The sequence below is a fragment of the Homarus americanus genome, unplaced genomic scaffold, assembly GCF_018991925.1.
Source record: "Homarus americanus isolate GMGI-L3 unplaced genomic scaffold, GMGI_Hamer_2.0 scaffold28, whole genome shotgun sequence".
NCBI classification, from domain to species: Eukaryota; Metazoa; Arthropoda; class Malacostraca; order Decapoda; family Nephropidae; genus Homarus; species Homarus americanus.
Genome location: NW_024742238.1, coordinates 7,124,209 through 7,142,799, shown reverse-complemented (window position 1 = coordinate 7,142,799; position 18,591 = coordinate 7,124,209). Strand labels below are relative to the sequence as shown.

The 18,591-nt window shown below is 36.4% G+C and overlaps 1 protein-coding gene across 3 annotated transcripts in view; it reads left to right on the top strand.

The window, feature by feature from the left end:
• LOC121876526 overlaps positions 1-18,591 on the top strand; it is a 157,333-nt gene that overhangs the window by 52,125 nt on the left and 86,617 nt on the right. For all 3 annotated transcript variants that reach the window (XM_042381707.1, XM_042381706.1, XM_042381708.1), the window contains exons 24-28: positions 3,047-3,221; positions 4,799-4,968; positions 12,488-12,699; positions 14,687-14,931; positions 18,063-18,204. In XM_042381707.1, the coding sequence (XP_042237641.1) occupies positions 3,047-3,221; positions 4,799-4,968; positions 12,488-12,699; positions 14,687-14,931; positions 18,063-18,204 (944 nt within the window). The remainder of the gene's footprint in view (positions 1-3,046; positions 3,222-4,798; positions 4,969-12,487; positions 12,700-14,686; positions 14,932-18,062; positions 18,205-18,591) is intronic.

Genomic DNA, 18,591 nt, shown 5'->3' with positions numbered 1-18,591 from the left:
GAGCTCTCTTTTAGGCACCTGATATATACTACAGTAGTACCCCGATTTACGTGGTCAATTGAACCCACAGGCTACCACGGAAAGTGAAAACCGCGTAAAGTGAACAACAGAACATATGGGATTATTTCCAATAGAGACTGGCCCGACCCCCAAACTCCACTTTTTCCGACACAATACCTATGTTGTAGTAAAAATAACATCTAAATTTTATGATGGTATGCTCACACAATTAATATTCAAGAGAAATACAGTCGCCAGGTTAATGTCCATCCAAATAATGGACTCAAATCCCCCCCCCCCTCTTCCCAGCTCACTGGCCCCTACCTCTCTGAGAAATGATTGGGTGAAACACTAGATTTTAACATTTAGTAATAAATAATACCTCAGACTAAAGTTAGGATAATATAATTGACATTTCTGGATTCCTTGCAGGTCAGGGAATATTTTGAATGTAAACTTCATATATTTTGCACAAAAGATAAAATATTTGCTTTGTGTAAACCAAATTATTACATTAGGTCTAAAATTTGTATGTCTAATGCAAAATCCATGATGTTTATATTCAAAATGATCATCATATTGTAAGAATTCCAGCAATGTAAGTTATATTCTGGTCCAGTAATTTGTATGAATTTTATGAGCTAAAACAAATATCTTCAGTTAATAAAAAAAAAAATATTCTTCACCGACACTATCTGTCAATCAAAGTACCCCAACTTGCCTCCCCCGTCTTCCAACCGCGCCAGATGGTCGATCGGTCCCAACCCTCCCCCCACCCCCCACCTTCCCCCCACCTTCCCTCCCTACCAGAGAAATGTTGGGAGAAAAAACTAGATTTTAACTTTTAGTAATAAATAATACCTCAGTCTATAGTTAGGATAATATAATTGACATTTCTGGATTCCTTGCAGGTCAGGGAATATTTTGAATGTAAACGTCATATATTTTGCACAAAAGATAAATTATTTGCTTTGTGTAAACCAAATTATTACATTAGATCTAAAATTTGTATGTCTAATGCAAAATCCATGATGTTTATATTCAAAATGATCATCATATTGTAAGAATTCCAGCAATGTAAATTATATTCTGGCCGGGTAATTTGTATGAATTTTATGAGCTAAAAAAAAAAAAATTATACTTCACGCGTATATGAGTAGATGCACCGCGGAAAGTGATAGTCCGGTTCTGGCAAGGTACCGCGTAAATGAGAAATCGCGGAAAGTGAAACCGTGTAAAGCGGGGTAATACTGTATACATTTATCTCAAGAAAGTATTATGTAACATTTAGTAACATCTGGAATAGTGCAATAGCATGGTAATAAGCACATCACATAATGTTACCACGGTTATCACTTCAATATTTATTTATTTTATTTATTTTTTTGTTTTAGTTTATTTTTTTTATTTATATTATAAGTATACTGTATACATGAATTACAGTGGAATTGAAAAACATAAGTATAAAGGGGGAGCAGTACAACATGGGTTGTTCAGTATTAAGGTTGAACAAGAGGACAGAGCTGTCAGGATTATGTCTAGTTGGAAATAAATAAAAAATACACGAGAGGTTTAACACCACAGCACATTGAGAGACAGACTGACTGGGTGATAGGTGTGTGTTTGTAAACACAACTGGTGTCTGAGTGACATCATGCTGTAAGGGCAGGTCTGGCTGCTATAAATATAATATGGGTGGTAGTTGGCAACCTGCCATAAGTGCAAGTTGAAACAACTTAAGTCAAGGACCACCTGTAGTCTTTTCCATATGAGGCTAAAGGTTTGAGGAAGAAATAGCTCTTACAGAGTATCAGATGATACAATTTATGTTAATTTAACCATACAGGTATTGTACTTCATGGAACTATTTACTACTACTTACTCAAAGTAAAAAAATTTTTTTTATGGGGAATAGCCCACTTGGGCACAGGTCATTGACCCACATTGGGGCCTAGGGGGAAAAAATAAGAATCAAAAGAAATATAAAATAGAAAAGGAAAAGATTACATTAGGCTACACCACGAAGATGCCAGAACACCAGTTTTTTAAAACGAGGCAGATTGTATGAGTATGGAAAACAGAAGAAGGCAAAGCATTCCACAGTTTGGCTGTGTGAGGAAAGAAGGATGCACTATAACGGGTTATTCTAGTGTGACCGACATCCACAGGGAAACGGTGGGCACCGCAGGCAAGACGTGTGTTACGAGCCCACAGCCTTGCCGGCGGTACACAGGATGTCAAATCCCCATAACATTGCCCGTTAAAGTACCGGTAAAAAGAGACAGTGAAGCAACATTGCGACGAAGAGAGAGGGAAGAAAGATTGTCAACTAAAGGTGGAGAGTTAATAAGACGATATGCCTTTGATTCCACCCTATCTAACAGTTGGACAAAAGAAGAGCCACCCCAGATATGAGAGCAGTACTCCAAATTAGGATGAATGAATCCCTTATACTGTATACTTGAAGCAAATGCTCAGGAGTGAAGTAGCTACGGCATCTGTACATCATTTCCAGCTTAAGGGAGCCAGCTTTAGTAATGTTGAGGACGTGTGGCTTCCATGATATATTAGAGGAAATGGTGAGGCCTAGCATATCTTTTTTTGAATTTGGCAGAATGATAGCTTAATATATTGGTTGAAATGGATTTTTCTAGAGCATAGTCAGAGTAGTGGATTTTTTTATATTATTTTTTTATTAAGACATGTTATGGTTTACAAGGGGTTTTTAATATAGGTACCATTGGTGCAACACAATGATGGGGCCCCTTTTATAGTGAGCCCTTAAATTAATGCAAAAGATCATTGTAATGGAAGAATTTAAGTGTTATGTGCTCATTTTATGTTCATTACTAAAGCTGCTGTCTGGATGGGCATGCAGTATGCTGTAGTAGATATACATTGAAGTATTTACTGATTTTGTACAGAATTAGAATATAAACTTGTGTACAGATGACCCCAAAGAAAATTGCGCCAAATAGTGTGAAGTCTTAAACATGCCTCTAATGTTTTGTTGTGTGGAATGTTAAAAGAAATCTTTCCATTTCAGGTTATAAATAATCTCACTGTAATAGTAGGCCCTGAGGCAACTGCAAGAGAATTTCAAGTCATTCATTCCACATCTTGGAGGATCACACAACCTAAACAGTCAGCCGTAACACGCACAGAACACTGGTCATCTCACTACAATGGATTAGCTACAAAAATAGTTAATAAGCTGCAAGGTAAGAGTAGATGCAGCGACATGGTGTAGTACTCCAAAATATCACAGTACTGTACAGTCTCTCCTTGACTTACGACATATTCGACTAACGATAACCCGGACATACGACGGCCATGGTTGTGTTAATTATTTTTCACATTACATATTTTCGAGTCCCAACGTTAGTGATTGCACTGTGTACTGACAAAATTTTCGTTTGTAATTCCCTTTAAAATGGCTGGCAAGCATAAAAGTGAGACTTCTCGTGGTGCTGAGAAGAAAAAGAGTCACCCATTTTAGAATTTTTATGTACAGTCATGCGCAGGTTAATGTCCAACCGAACAACGTCCTATCGCATATATGTCCGTGCCTCCAAAAAAAAGAAGAAAAACTTCTGTGATGCCTGCTGGACCACCACTCCACGACCCCCTGACGGAGACACAATGATCCTCCCCGTACTGGCCAGATATTATGTGTTAAAGGAATATCCTTCCTTCCTTAGGCATTTGCCTCCAGGTGTAATGTTAACCTACATCTATTGAGGATAAAATCTTTCACCTACAAATTGACAATAACACATTTGCTGTAATCAGACATATCTAGTTGCCTGAACAATTGCAACCCTAGTTGCAATTGGGGTTGCAATTTCAAATTCTGTGTCATTACTAAGAAATAACAAAGTCTCTGGTGCACTGCACTGTAAGATTAAGAAAAAACGGACGACTCAGGTGTCCTAAAGTGAGAGAAAATGGACTCCTATGATGGGGCACTCAAATAAAGAGACATGGCTACATGTTTTGTGGACTACCCACTGTACAGTATTGAGCATATCCTTTTCATCACTTTGTAATAAACCTAGCCATGCCTATGTGTGTTTATGATATTTACCATAACATTATATATATATATTTAGTGGGTCTAAATGGTCGTAAAATGGGAAACTTGGGGTTGGGTGCCTGGAACCAATTAGAATAAATCCCATAGGTTTCTGTAATTTCAGACAACGTCCATTTCGGTTAACATCACATTTCCAAGAACGTATCTAGGACGTTAACCGGCGCATGACTGTATTATTTTTGCCTTTTCGACTTACGACCTGGTCATCGGTCCCTAACTCCATCGTAAGTCAAGGAGATACTGTACAGTATTTAATAACTTATAAATTTCAATTGTAAGATCTCTTTTTAACATTGATAACAAAAAATCTTGATAACAAAGTTGATTATGAATTGTAATTTTAATGGGAAGATCTGTGTAGTATGACCTTTTATGTTGTGACATAAGGGATAGAGGCAAAAACCAGGTTGGTATTATCGTGTGTGTGTGTGAATTTTCATGTTTGGCAAATACATTAGTCGTTCAGTATTTATTTTTGCGCATATAAGTGAATTTGCGTTGAACAAATTCACGTTGGGGAGGGCTTACTGTATAATCTGTATTGTTTATATGCATGCTGAATCAGTGTTAACTTTAATGGTGATTTTACTGAATCTATCTGCCTGCCTGTCTATCTATCTATCTATCTATCTATCTATCTATCTATCTATCTATCTATCTATGAAAGAGTAAAAAGCAGAACAAGACTCATTTTTATTTCAGTTACATCTCCCACTGCTGACATGGACTGGGATGTTATCTATAAAGTGCAGGTCACAGATGTATCCCTGGAAAACCAGATTGTTGCTAAAATTAATGGCCAGGACCACAACATCACAGCCAATTTTTACGACCAGTCTGAAGAGTTATGGAAATACCACACCGAGCTTGAGGTAGGAGGATGTATGGGCAGCTGCTCTCTAGTACAGTACATTGCTGTTTTATAGTTGTATTACTATAACATATGGGGAAATATAATTATCCAGAGTAGTAGGTGTATACAGGGCTATACTGACTGGTATATGTGTTCTTAGTTTTCAGTGAAACCTCCATATAACAGACTTCTCTTTCCATGAAATCTGTTAGATGAGAGGCTTCACATTGAATGGACCCTCTACACAATGGACACTCATCTCTGTATAGTCCGTTAAATGGAAGTTTCACTGAATTAATAAATCCGTTTCATTATTTCTCTTAATTCAGTCTACTGTACTGTACATGTGTATTCAGAATACAATATTTTATTTTTAAGAGGAGTAGTTGTTCATGTGTCAAGATTATGTAAATACAAGAATTAAATCTTATTATGGATGAGATCAGTCAGCCAAGTTGCTGTTGCAGTACATTACCTATTTGTATAGGACCCAGTACTGTACCTGTACAGTACAATCCACTTTCTTAAGTTAACATTTCCCAAGAATCTGTATAAATTAGAGAGTTAATTCTATTTTGCTTATATTTTGCATAAAAATCTTGTTGCAAGTGATATATTGTAGGTATAAATTATTCAGAAGCAATATATATTCCTTAAAATGAAATTAGAACTCTGTAATTACACAGTTATATAAAATATTTAGGTTAAATTTCTCCTTACTCAAAAGTGATAATATTTATGCATTAAACAGATTGTTATTAAAAAAATGAAATAGTTATACTGTACTGTAATACACACTTAAATATTTATTACTCTAAAATGTAAGCAAACTGTGACACAGCAATACACTACAGTACAGGTTGTACCTCTCTAGTCCGGCATTCTGTGGTCCGGAAACTCCCGTGGTCCGGAACGATTTTACTTTGTCCAATAGGTAGATAGGCAGCTTTTTTTTTCCTCTTATCTGAATTATTATTATTATTACAGGAGTATTAAAATTTTGCCCCTCAGGCCCCATGTGGGTCAGTGACCTATGCCCGGGTGGGCTAATCCCCGTAAAAAAACAACAACGACAAAGCCGCGGGAAATTAAGGTTTGTTTACATCCGGCAGTTCGGCTGCTCTCTCTCTCTCTCTGCTTGTCTATACAGAGTACAACATTTAACCCTTCAATATATATGAGCAGTAAATAAGTGTTGCTTTCATATTCTTATGTAGAGAGTAATGACGATATGTTTTCACATGTGCGCACTTACATACGCGCAGTCTCACTTTTTTTTTTACCATTAATGGTTAGCTACTTATACTGTTCCATTTATTAACATTAAATAACATTACAGGTACTTCAAACAACCATATTAATTTGTTTGCATCAATTTTACTACAGCTACAATCAGGGTCTTATTTTCTTCAGTTTTATATGTAGAACCAATCAGTCACTGGTTTTGTAAGCTTTAACATAAACAATGCCGGCAGCCGTCTCGTCTCCTCTAATATTCCACGTATTATTAATAAATTGTATTGTTAATTTTGCACACACGTACATTAATTCAATAAAAACAAATTCAGAAACATTAATTAAAATATATATGCACTGTAAATAAGTGTTGCTTTCATATTCTTATGTAAAGTAATGACGATATGTTTTCACGTGTGCGCACTTACATATGCGATCTCTCTTTTTTTCTTTATCATTATCGTTCGCTACTTCTATTGTTCCATTTATTAACATTAAATAGCATTACTTAAAACAACCATATTAATTTTACTTCAGCTACAACCAGGGTCTTATTTTCTTCAGTTTTATATGTAGAACCAGTCAGTCACTGGTTTTTTAATCAACGAAAACAATGCTGTCTCATTTCCTCGTGTTTTAATATTCTACGTATTATTAATGAATTGTATTGCTCATTTTGCACACACAAACATTAATTCAATTAAAAAGACTTTCAGTAATAAACAATAATGAATCATTTGTACATAAGAGAAATGACGCTGTTTACACAATTGTGCACGTCATCTGAACGTTGATGGGCCATTCAAACCCGTCGAAATTCGAGTTTCCACCGTCAAAATTTTTAAATGTGTTGTTTTTTTGTGTGTTCAAATAGAAAACGTAGAATTAAAAACTTGCGAATTTTGAGAAGCTACTGTACGACATTTAACCCTTCAATATGTCTTCAAAGAGACCATGAAGCAGAGAAAGTGGTGCTAGTGCTTCCAAGCATAAGCACAAGTCACTATCTATCCAGGAAAAGGGTGAATTTCCATGGTCCGGCACCGGTCAGGTCCCGAGGTTGCCGGACTAGAGAGGTACAACCTGTATTACTATTTACAGGTTCTGAATTTAACTGCACATATTTCAGTGTTTGTCAAATCCCAAGTTAAAAGGATTTCACTTTTGGTACAGATACAATCTTTTCTGCCAGGTTCTTCCAAGAATTACGACTCTCACTCTATAGAAGTTAAATCTGACAGTTTATTGAACATGAGGCTGTAACCATGAGTGGGGCAGCCATCTGCTAACCTAGGATGTGCACACTTGACTGAATAATACCTTTCATGTGCCAATGAACTTTTATTATATCACCCTTTTCCTTTCTGTAGTATAAAGTAAAAAATATTAAATATGCTACACTAGATGTGGTCGACATATTATAGGGGAGATTATTTTAATTTATTTATCCCGCCGCTGCCACCATTTTATAAGGGAGACTATTTTTATTTATCTATCTCACTACTGTTAACCAATTTGTAGGGGGGGGGGGGTGTTTTAAATATATTTAATTTTCTCCTTTCTGTCTACCTTCTTTCTTCTCTGTATTTCTCTTATAATTGGTTCTACTTTATTTTCATCTCCAAACTTTCTTTCTATCAATTATTACTTTATTAAATCCTTATGTTATTTACTTTTTAGTTACTTTTCTTCCCATAAATATCCCCTAACCTCTTATCTATGGTAGCATGGCTCGAGGATTAGGACACGTGGGTTTACTGTAATTACTGGTAACAAGATATGGGGAGAAACAAAGGTAAACAATATTGCGGGGATAATGATACCCTCAACATACAATATAGATGGTTTATTAAAATGAAGTTAGGTTTATGACTACTTTCAATAATACAAAACTACAAGGATCATCTTCATGGTTTCACTTATTTTGTACTTCTCAATTAGTTACACCTTTCAACATCCACCAGTATTTGGTTTACTTTTATAATGACACACCATATTATAATCTTACAGGTAACACACTTGAGCACCACAATTACAGGTTACCTGAGAAATTATCTCTTAATTGCAAACAGGACTCTTAATAATAGCCTCCTTGTGCTACTTAGTTACATTCTCCGACAAGTAAAGTGGTGACCCTCACGCACTGGTTCATTCCAGACCCATACAACTGAATAGATTACATACAGGAATAATCTGATGAATAGTATACCCAATAGGTAACTCTACTTATTGTTGTGGACTCAAAACAATGCTTATGAGTGGGCTGTGTTTACTCCACACTTGAGATATCAACACGTGGACAACAAACACATTCTGGCCACCTCCTCTGAATGGCTGGCTGTATGTATGATCTTCAGCTCACCACACCACCACCATGATGCTATCAGATCTTACAGCCTTGCTTACAACGACCACCCGTGGTCTATTAAGTCACCTGTTACACAGAGGAGTAGGTGCTTGAGAGTCAGGACAATATAAGTTTGACATGAATGTCATAAAATACATCTTGTAAGTTGATGGCACATGAACACTTTACTAAAGTCATTAAAGTTATGTTACTGGATCACTTGTACAGTGACCCCTCGGTTAACTAACTCAATCCGTTCCAGAAGGTCGTTCGTTAACCGAAACCATTGTTTCAATGGGTTTTTGGGTAATTGGTTCCAGCTCACCGAAAATTTCCTAAATTCAACACAAATGGTAGAAAAGTTCACTTACTTTGAGGTGTGTATGTAGAAGGCTCCTGGATGATGATGATGATGATGGGAATTAGAATGGGGGTGGAGGAGAAGGAAGAAGAGAAGGCATTGGGGTGGAAGAGAAGTCACCCCAAGGCACCATTTCACCCATAAAATTTTAGTTCTCTTGGTGTATTTCAAGATTATTTTCTTTAAATCAACACTGCATTATATATTGTCAATATGTAAAATATATTTCAAAATGACCAATAATTTGCTTGGAAACACAGAAAAAAGCGTTTAGTTGAAGAGAGTCTCAAGCAAGATGTTACCTCCAGTGAAAACAGAGAGAGACTAACGCCTGTTTGCTGTGTTAAGAGGCTGGATGCCGTGCATTAAACTAGTCACTTTACCTTCAATTATGTTCAATAATTGTTAAAATGACTAAAAAATTGAATATTAAACTTTTAAAATTATTGAATAGTATAAACTTCTTGATATTTACTAAAATGGTAAGGAATTTAAGCCCTAGAACCGATAAATGTATTGGCGGACTGATACTAAAGCTGGTTGCCCGGTCAGTGCAAGCGAAAACATGTTGAGGTCGGTTCGTATGAAATTCGTAAACCGAATTTTTGTTTGTTAACCGAATTGAAGATCCTTATTGAAGGCAGTTCGTTAACCGAGGCGTTCGTTAAACGAGGGGTCACTGTATTCAAACAAAGCACAACTAAGTTGGATTCACTGAATATGACAGGGTGAGACTCAAAGTACTGGACATACCTGTTACACAGAGGAATAGGTGCTTGAGAGTCAGGACAAAGTACAGTGGAGTCTGCATTTACGCAGTCAATTGAACCCGTGGAGGCCCGCGTAAAACAAGAAACGCGTAAATGAAATAACAGAACATATGGGATTAATTGAAATAGAGACTGGGCCAACCCCCAAACTCCACTTTTTCCGACACAATACGTACGTTGTAGTAAAAATAACATTTAATTTTATGATGGTATGCACACACAATTAATATTTAAGAGAAATACAGTCGCCGGTTAATTTTCATTCAAATAATGGACTCAACCCCCCCCCCTCTCATGCTCGCTGGCTCCTACCTCTCTGAGAAATGTTTGGGTGAAAACAGTAGGCTTACATTTTTAGTAATAAATAATACCTCAGACTAAACTTAGGATAATATAATTGACATTGCTGGATTCCTTGCAAGACAAGGAATATTTTGAATATAAACGTCATATATTTTGCACAAAAGATAAAATTTTTGCTCTCTCTAATCCAAATTCTTACATTAGTATATCTAAAATTTGTATGTCTAATGCAAATTTTATGATGTTTATATTTAAAATAATCACAATCTTATAAAAATTCCAGCAATGTAAATTATATTCTGGCCGGGTAATTTATATGAATTTTATGAGGTAAAACAAATATCTTCAGTAAATACAGTAAACAAATTTGTACTTCACCCGCATAAATGACCAAATTTACCACGTAATTAAAGCATATAATTCTGGCAAGGCACCGCATAAATGACCAAACGCGTAAACAAAAGCAGCGTAAATGCAGACTCCACTGTATGTTGCTCCTGCCTCTCGCAGCCTCTTTTATACCCCTGAGTCGGGATTTTCACAGACCTATTTATCAGACACATTGGCTTATGAAAATTAGGCTATGAGCTTATATTAATTTTCTAAGAGTAACTTCTATAATCTAATCAGTGTACGAGCTTGTAAGGCAAAAATTAAATTGACATTAAACACACAAGCTGATAACGTCCTTTCTTACAACGTCATAAAAAAACTGAAGAAGGTTCTACTCTCTTTTCACAGTTAGATTGTAGGCGATAAGAAGTCGACATGTTTCTTTCAGAAGATTAATGACTTTCTAAAATATAAAGCTGACAATAATTTCAATACTCTCATCGGATTCTCTGAGGTTCACAGATCAAAAAGATGTGGCTTCAGTTTTGAATTGCTATCCCGTAAGTTCACGAGAAACATAAACTGATTCCAGATGGTGGCTGGGCACTCAAAACACATTGTCTTGACACTATGTACTCTACACACAAAGACATTAGATACTTTCAATGTATACTCAATACACCTTGAATGATTTATCTCATTGTAGGTATATCTGACTTATGGGTACTCTTACACATTGTCTTAAATTTAAATTTACTTTTTAAGAGAGATTTCAGGATGTTGAAGAGAAAATGGATGGCACCCCTTGCTCGGGAAAACACGTCTCTCTCTCTCGGGGTAACTCATTAACTTCACACATGTTTTGTGGACGGTGGGGCATAATATGAATATTTAAGTGTTGAACATACTAGCCATGCTATTGTGACCATGACAGTAGCACCACACTTGTATTAAGCCTTATTAGCCCTTAAGCCCCGACATGTTTTGAATGTCCAGGGGGGGAGGAAATACTTTGTATGGGATATTTGTGTAATTGGCAACTCAATTCGTGTGTATTTGTGTCAATATTCGTGCCTCATGATCAGTTACCCACCAGACATTGTGATAGATGCACGTCCTTAGACCTTTCTTATGACCCACCTCACTCCTCCACATCCAAGTGCAAGCGAAGGCATTTGCTTGACAGTAGTGCTGTTCATCAAGTGTTACTTTGCTTGATTTGAGTGGCATTGATATAATATTGGGTGATGAAGACAATGATGGGTCCTACAGACTGATTGATGCTACCTCCCCTCCCCACCCTGCCAGCCACCGTGAACCACTGGGCAAAGATATGGCAAGGAGTGTGGAGTTGCCTTATGCATTCCATGTTGCAAAGTCTTTCACACAATCAAGAAGTTCTAAATTCAGTTTAAGTACATGTTAATACAGTAATGTGTATATTTGAAAATAGTGATAAGGTTTGTGCTGCCTAAATATTCCTACTGTTTGGTATTTTATAGTTCTTTTGAGAAAAATATAAATATTTTGTGTTTTGTAATAGCTATAAGATAGAAATATGATACATAAGGACCATCAAGTAAGAACTGTGTGTTGCAAGTGAGTGTCAAATTCACTTCCCGCTTACTGTGAGCAGTAGCTTCAAACAAGACATCCTTTATCACTCCACACTGCTCATCAACACTTCAGACAACTCTCCAACTATGCTACAATAAAAGTTGAATGTAACTACATTCTTCTGGTATTTTTCTTATACATGTATTGATTAACCCAATTATAAGGTGACAATTGGTTTAAAAGTAAAGTGTTTTTTGCCAAAATATGCCCATGTGGGGGTTCAGTGGCTCTTATGACTCCCGGGGTCTAAAGGTTAGAGATGACCCATATGTCACTACATAGAAAATTTATTAAGTAGCATTACAGCATTACTCTCTCTCACTTAGCAGCTCCCTCCTTTGTTCTCTTCTAAATTCCTTCTATTGGTCTTCTTCTCTAGCTCTCCATATGCCTCCTCCTACATTGACATTTATTGTTAAAAATTTGAGTCTCTTTTGTGCTTCTAATTCTTGTTTTCCCTAAAAAAATCATTAAATTAAAAATACTCTCCTGTATTGTTTTCCGGTCCCTTTTCCATTTAAAGCCAAACTCTTGATACTAACAATGCTCACACTGTTACTGTGTGTTACAGGTCATCCTTGCAGAGTGGCAGTTCATTTACACTGACACAACCCAACAACGTGAAGAAGGTGATGTGGTTGGTCAGAGCATTGCTGTAATGCCTTCTGGGAGAACTTCCACAACTTCTTCTAGGTACTTCAGAAAGGCTGAAGATGATAATGTTGTGTTTGAATTATCTTATGAGATACTTATCCGTGATGGTCCACGAACTTGGGAGATAGTGTAAGTTCATACTACTGTATTTCTAAACATTTTTGCTTGTGGTTTGTTCACAACTGCCAACAAGATTTTTGTGAGTTGCTGAATCTGGCATTCTGGGATGTAAGTTTGCATTTTCATATATATATATATATATATATATATATATATATATATATATATATATATATATATATATATATATATATATATATATATATATATATATATATATATATATATATATGCTGTACTCACACCCTGAAGATGTGAATTACACGAAAGCGCTTGGGAACTTCGTGTTTTCTTCTTTCCTTGTGGTTATCAGCATATACCTAGATCACATGCACCTACAGTGATTTACTTGCATATATATATATATATATATATATATATATATGTGCTGATAACCACAAGGAAAGAAAAAAACACGAAGTTCCCAAGCGCTTTCGTGTAATTCACATCTTCAGGTGAGTACAGACTAAAGATAAGTACAAAACAAGGCGTATATATACAGAGGAGGGTGAGACCAGGTCCACAATTGTCAGGTATTAGGTAATGACCCTACTAATCTTTAAATAGCACCGCAATGGTCGGTAGTCAGGTCAGAGGGTAAGATGACCCAACCTTCTCACCTGGTTACAAATTTTCTTAATTACAAAATTGTCCAGTTTGTACATGCCATTACTCAAATTCATGTTGAATGCTTTGGTATGTTTAATGAGACTAGATTCTATGATGTTCCTACTATCCTATCCAATGCTCTGTCTGTTCATTTGAGGGATAACAAGCATTGCATTGACTGGGATAATGCCTCCTCAATATTACCTTGTAATTCAATTGATAGTAGGAACATCATAGAATCTAGTCTCATTAAACATACCGAAGCATTCAACATGAATTTGAGTAATGGCATGTACAAACTGGACAATTTTGTAGAGGAAGCGGGATCCTAGTGCTGTCACTTGGTACCCCTGTACCATAACACCAGAAGCAACTGGCCAGTGTCACAAGTATATACAGTACAGTACAATCATCCCTTGGTTATCACACCTAATTGGGACCCCGCCGAGTGCGTGATAACGAAAAATGCGATAACGAAAGTACAGAACCTATGGGATTTATTCTAATTGGTTCCAGGCACCCAAGATCCAACCACAAGTTTCCCATTTTACGACCATTTAAACCCACTAAATATATATACAGTATATAATGTTATGGTAAATATCATAAACACACATAGGCATGGCTAGGTTTATTACAAAGTAATGAAAAGGGTACGCTTAATACTGTAGCCCACAAAACGTGTAGCTATGCTTTTATTATTTGGTCCCCCATCATACGAGTCCGTTTTCTCTCACTACAGGTCGTCTGAGTCCTCCGTTTTCTCTCTTAATCTTAAAGTGCACCAGAGACTTCGTTATTCCTTAGTAATGACACAGAATTTGAAATTGCAACCCCAATTGCAACTGGGGTTGCAATTGTTGAGGCAACTAGATATGTCTGATTACAGCAAATGTGTTATTGTCAATTTGTAGGTGAAAGATTTTATCCTCAATAGATGTAGGTTAACATTACACCTGGAGGCAAATGCCTAAGGAAGGAAGCATATTCCTTTAACACATAATATTTGGCCAGTATGGGGAGGATCATCGTGTCTCCGTCAGGGGGTTGTGGAGTGGTGGTCCAGCAGGCGTCACAGAAGTTTTTTTTTTGCGGGGGGGAGGGTCACGGACATATATGCGATCGGACGTTGTTCGGTTGGACACCAACACTTTGTTTATCTCTTATTTTTAGCTTCATGCCAGAGTTAGGCAGTTGACTGAGCCATTGAAGGGGATACCAAGTTCAGTCTGTTCTTTTGTTCATTTATGAACTTGAAAAGAAAATATATATTTTTTAAAATTACACCCAGAACTAAAGTAATATTTAAACTTAGTTTTTTTTCTTTAGTATATATACTATGGAGTTACTGCCCAAAATTTGAATAATATGTGAGAATAATTTTCAGTGCAGAAGAATCCTTTAAGTGGTCACCAACACACCTCAATCTTCAGGCCAGTGTTAATGAAGGAGGAGTCACCATCTTTGGCCTAGAAATATGTCTAGAGAAGTTGAACTCAGAAGGAATTTATTTCCATTTTAAAAATTGGATCAAGAACTTATATGAGAGTGAAGTATTGCTCAGTAATGAGGACCATAAGACCAACTTCAACTTTGCATTGCTTATGATTCCTCTGAACAGGGAAATTACAAGTAAGTGTGAAGGAAATCTTTAAATAAGAAGTAGTTGAATACAGTACATCAAAGAAATAGTTTTGTAAAGGAAAATAAATGATGTGATCAAATTATGAACAAATTACACAATTTTATCCAAAAGTTCACTTAACAAGTTTAAAGACATTTCATGTATGTATATTTGTTGCTTAGAATTTCAGTGTTGAATATTCTTACAAAGATGAGAGATGGAGTTAGTGTTGATTGTATTGAGCTTTGATATGTGGTCAGAGGCTTTCCTAATTACAAAAAATTACAGCACCTTTCTCTGGTCTTTTTAGGGCAGAGGTACAGTACTGTATTTAATGTTAAGGCAATTCATAATGAATAAATTTATGAAGCTGTGACTTTGGATGAACTAAGTCTGGATATCTAAAGTATAAGTGAGACTTGTTTTTTGTGTCTGATTGCAATATCATTGAAGTTGAATCTCCAAAGACATAATTCTTGTTTCATGCCTCAGAGCACCCCTTTTGGTGTTGCAGCAGTTGTGCATTCTTAGACCTTATCTAATACAGTGGTCCTTCGGTTAACGAACACAATTCGTTCCACAGAGTCGTTCGTTAACCAAAAATTTTGTTAACCGAATCCATTGTTCAATGGGAATTGGGTAATTGGTTCCAGCTCACAGAAAAGTACATACAAAGTAAAAAAAAAAAATGCAGTATAGTAGTACCCCGATTTACGCGGTCAATTGAACCCACAGGGTACCGCGGAAAGTGAAAACCGCGTAAAGTGAACAACAGAACATATGGGGTTAATTCCAATAGAGACTGGCCCGACCCCCAAACTCCACTTTTTCCGACACAATACCTATGTTGTAAAAAAATAACATCTAAATTTTATGATGGTATGCTCACACAATTAATATTTAAGAGAAATACAGTCACCAGGCTAATGTCCATTCAAATAATGGACTCAAATCACCCTCCCCCCCTCTTCCCAGCTCACTAGCTCCTACCTCTCTGAGAAATGTTTGGGTGAAACCACTAGATTTTAACGTTTAGTAATAAATAATACCTCAGACTAAAGTTAGGATAACATAATTGACATTTCTGGATTCCTTGCAGGTCAGGGAATATTTTGAATGTAAACTTCATATATTTTGCACAAAAGATAAAATATTTGCTTTGTGTAAACCAAATTATTACATTAGATCTAGAATTTTTATGTCTAATGCAAAATCCATGATGTTTATATTCAAAATGATCATCATATTGTAAGAATTCCAGCAATGTAAATTATATTCTGGCCGGGTAATTTGTATGAATTTTATGAGCTAAAACAAATATCTTCTGGTAATAAAAAAAAAAATATTCTTCACAACACTATCTGTCAATCAAAGTACCCCACCTTGCCTCCCCACCCTCCTCACACTCACGCCAGCTTGGTCGGTCCCAACCCTCCCCCCCACCCCCACCTTCCCTCCCTACCAGAGAAATGTTTGGGTGAAAAAACTAGATTTTAACTTTTAGTAATAAATAATACCTCAGACTAAAGATAGGATAATATAATTGACATTTCTGGATTCCTTGCAGGTCAGGGAATATTTTGAATGTAAACTTCATATATTTTGCACAAAAGATAAAATATTTGCTTTGTGTAAACCAAATTATTACATTAGATCTAAAATTTTTATGTCTAATGCAAAATCCATGATGTTTATATTCAAAATGATCATCATATTGTAAGAATTCCAGCAATGTAAATTATTTTCTGGCCGGGTAATTTGTATGAATTTTATGAGCTAAAACAAATATCTTCAGTAAATAAACAAAGAAATATTCTTCAAGGATACTATCTGTCAATCAAAATACCCCACCTCCACCCTCCCTCCCTTCGTACCCCCCACCCCCCACCTTCCCTCCCTACCAGAGAAGCAATTGAGAGAAAATAGTTTATTTACATTTTTAGTAATAAATAATAACCCAGACTAAAGTTAGGATAATATAATTGACATTTCTAGATTCCTTGCAGGTCAGGGAATATTTTGAATGTAAACGTCATATATTTTGCACAAAAGATAAATTATTTGCTTTGTGTAAACCAAATTATTACATTAGATCTAAAATTTGTATGTCTAATGCAAAATCCATGATGTTTATATTCAAAATGATCATCATATTGTAAGAATTCCAGCAATGTAAATTATATTCTGGCAGGGTAATTTGTATGAATTTTATGAGCTAAATAAAAAAAGAAAAAAAAAATTATACTTCACCGCGTATATGAGTAGATGCACCGCGGAAAGTGAAAGTCCGGTTCTGGCAAGGTACCGCGTAAATGAGAAATCGCGGAAAGTGAAACCGTGTAAAGCGGGGTAATACTGTAAAGTACACTTACTTTGAGGTGTGTATGTAGAAGGTTCTTGGTTCATGATGATGATGGGAATTAGAAGTGGGGGTGGAGGAGAAGGGAGAAGAGAAGTAAGTGGGGATGGAGGGGAAATCACCTTTCAGGGGGACCCATGCTTGATGTAGTCATTTCACCAATAAAATTTTAAGTTCACTAGGTGTAATTCAAGATTATTTTATTTAAATCAACACTTCACTGCGCTATATATTATCAATATGTTAACTAAATTTCAGAATGCCCAATAATTTCAATGTAAAAATGCAAAAATATTCAAGACACCAAGAAAACAGATGTTCACTCCACTGTCAACAAAGCCAGATTGACGCCTGGTGGCTGAGTCAAGCGGCTGATGGGCGCACAAAAAACTAGTTCCCTGTACTGCATATAATATCAATATGTTAACTAAATTTTAAAATGACTAATAATTTTAATATAATAAATGCAAAAATATTAAAGAGCATAATTTTCTTGATATATACTCTACTGGAAACGAATGTAAACATTGAACAGATTACTGAATTGGCAGACTAGCCCATCAGCTGATCAGGTGATGCTCACAACAAAACGTGTTGTTCGTAAGGATTTTGTTAATCGAAGTTTTGTTCGTTAACCGAATTGAAGATCCTTATGGGAGGTAATTCGTTAATCGAACCGTTCGTTAACTGAGGGACCACTGTACTGTACCAAGAATGTATCTAACACTGCAAAATTCCCTTTCCCACCTTCTTTTCCATCCAACAGTAAAGTTTTTTCAGGTAAAGTTGCCCTCAACCACAGTGAGTGTGCTGGGTCTGTTGATGGGGAGCTGGCATGGGATGCTCGAGGAGATGCATCCAGAACACTGACTGTGTCATCCGCCCTCATTCTGCCCAGGGATGGCACACCACTTGTGCTCCGGTAAGTGAATGGCTGTTTCCTTAAAAAAAAAATTATTGGACAGTTTATTTCAATGGACTAATGTGATGACTGCCAATCTGTCATCCATAAGAGTCCCGGCCCTGACATGGTGAATCCCAGAGTGCTAAGAGAGTTGTGCAACGAGCTTGCCGAGTCCCTGAAGATCCTGTTTTGTAAATGCCTGGATTAACAAAAGGTCCCCACTGAATGGAAAGTGGCTTATGTGAGTCCTATCTTCAAGAAGGGCGATCGTCACTCCACGAACAACTATACAGTAGACCAGTGAACCTGACCGGCATAATATGTAAAGTACTTGAGAGTATTATCAGAGATGCCGCGATGGAACATCTACTACGAAACAACCTTGTAAAAGATTGCCAACACAGT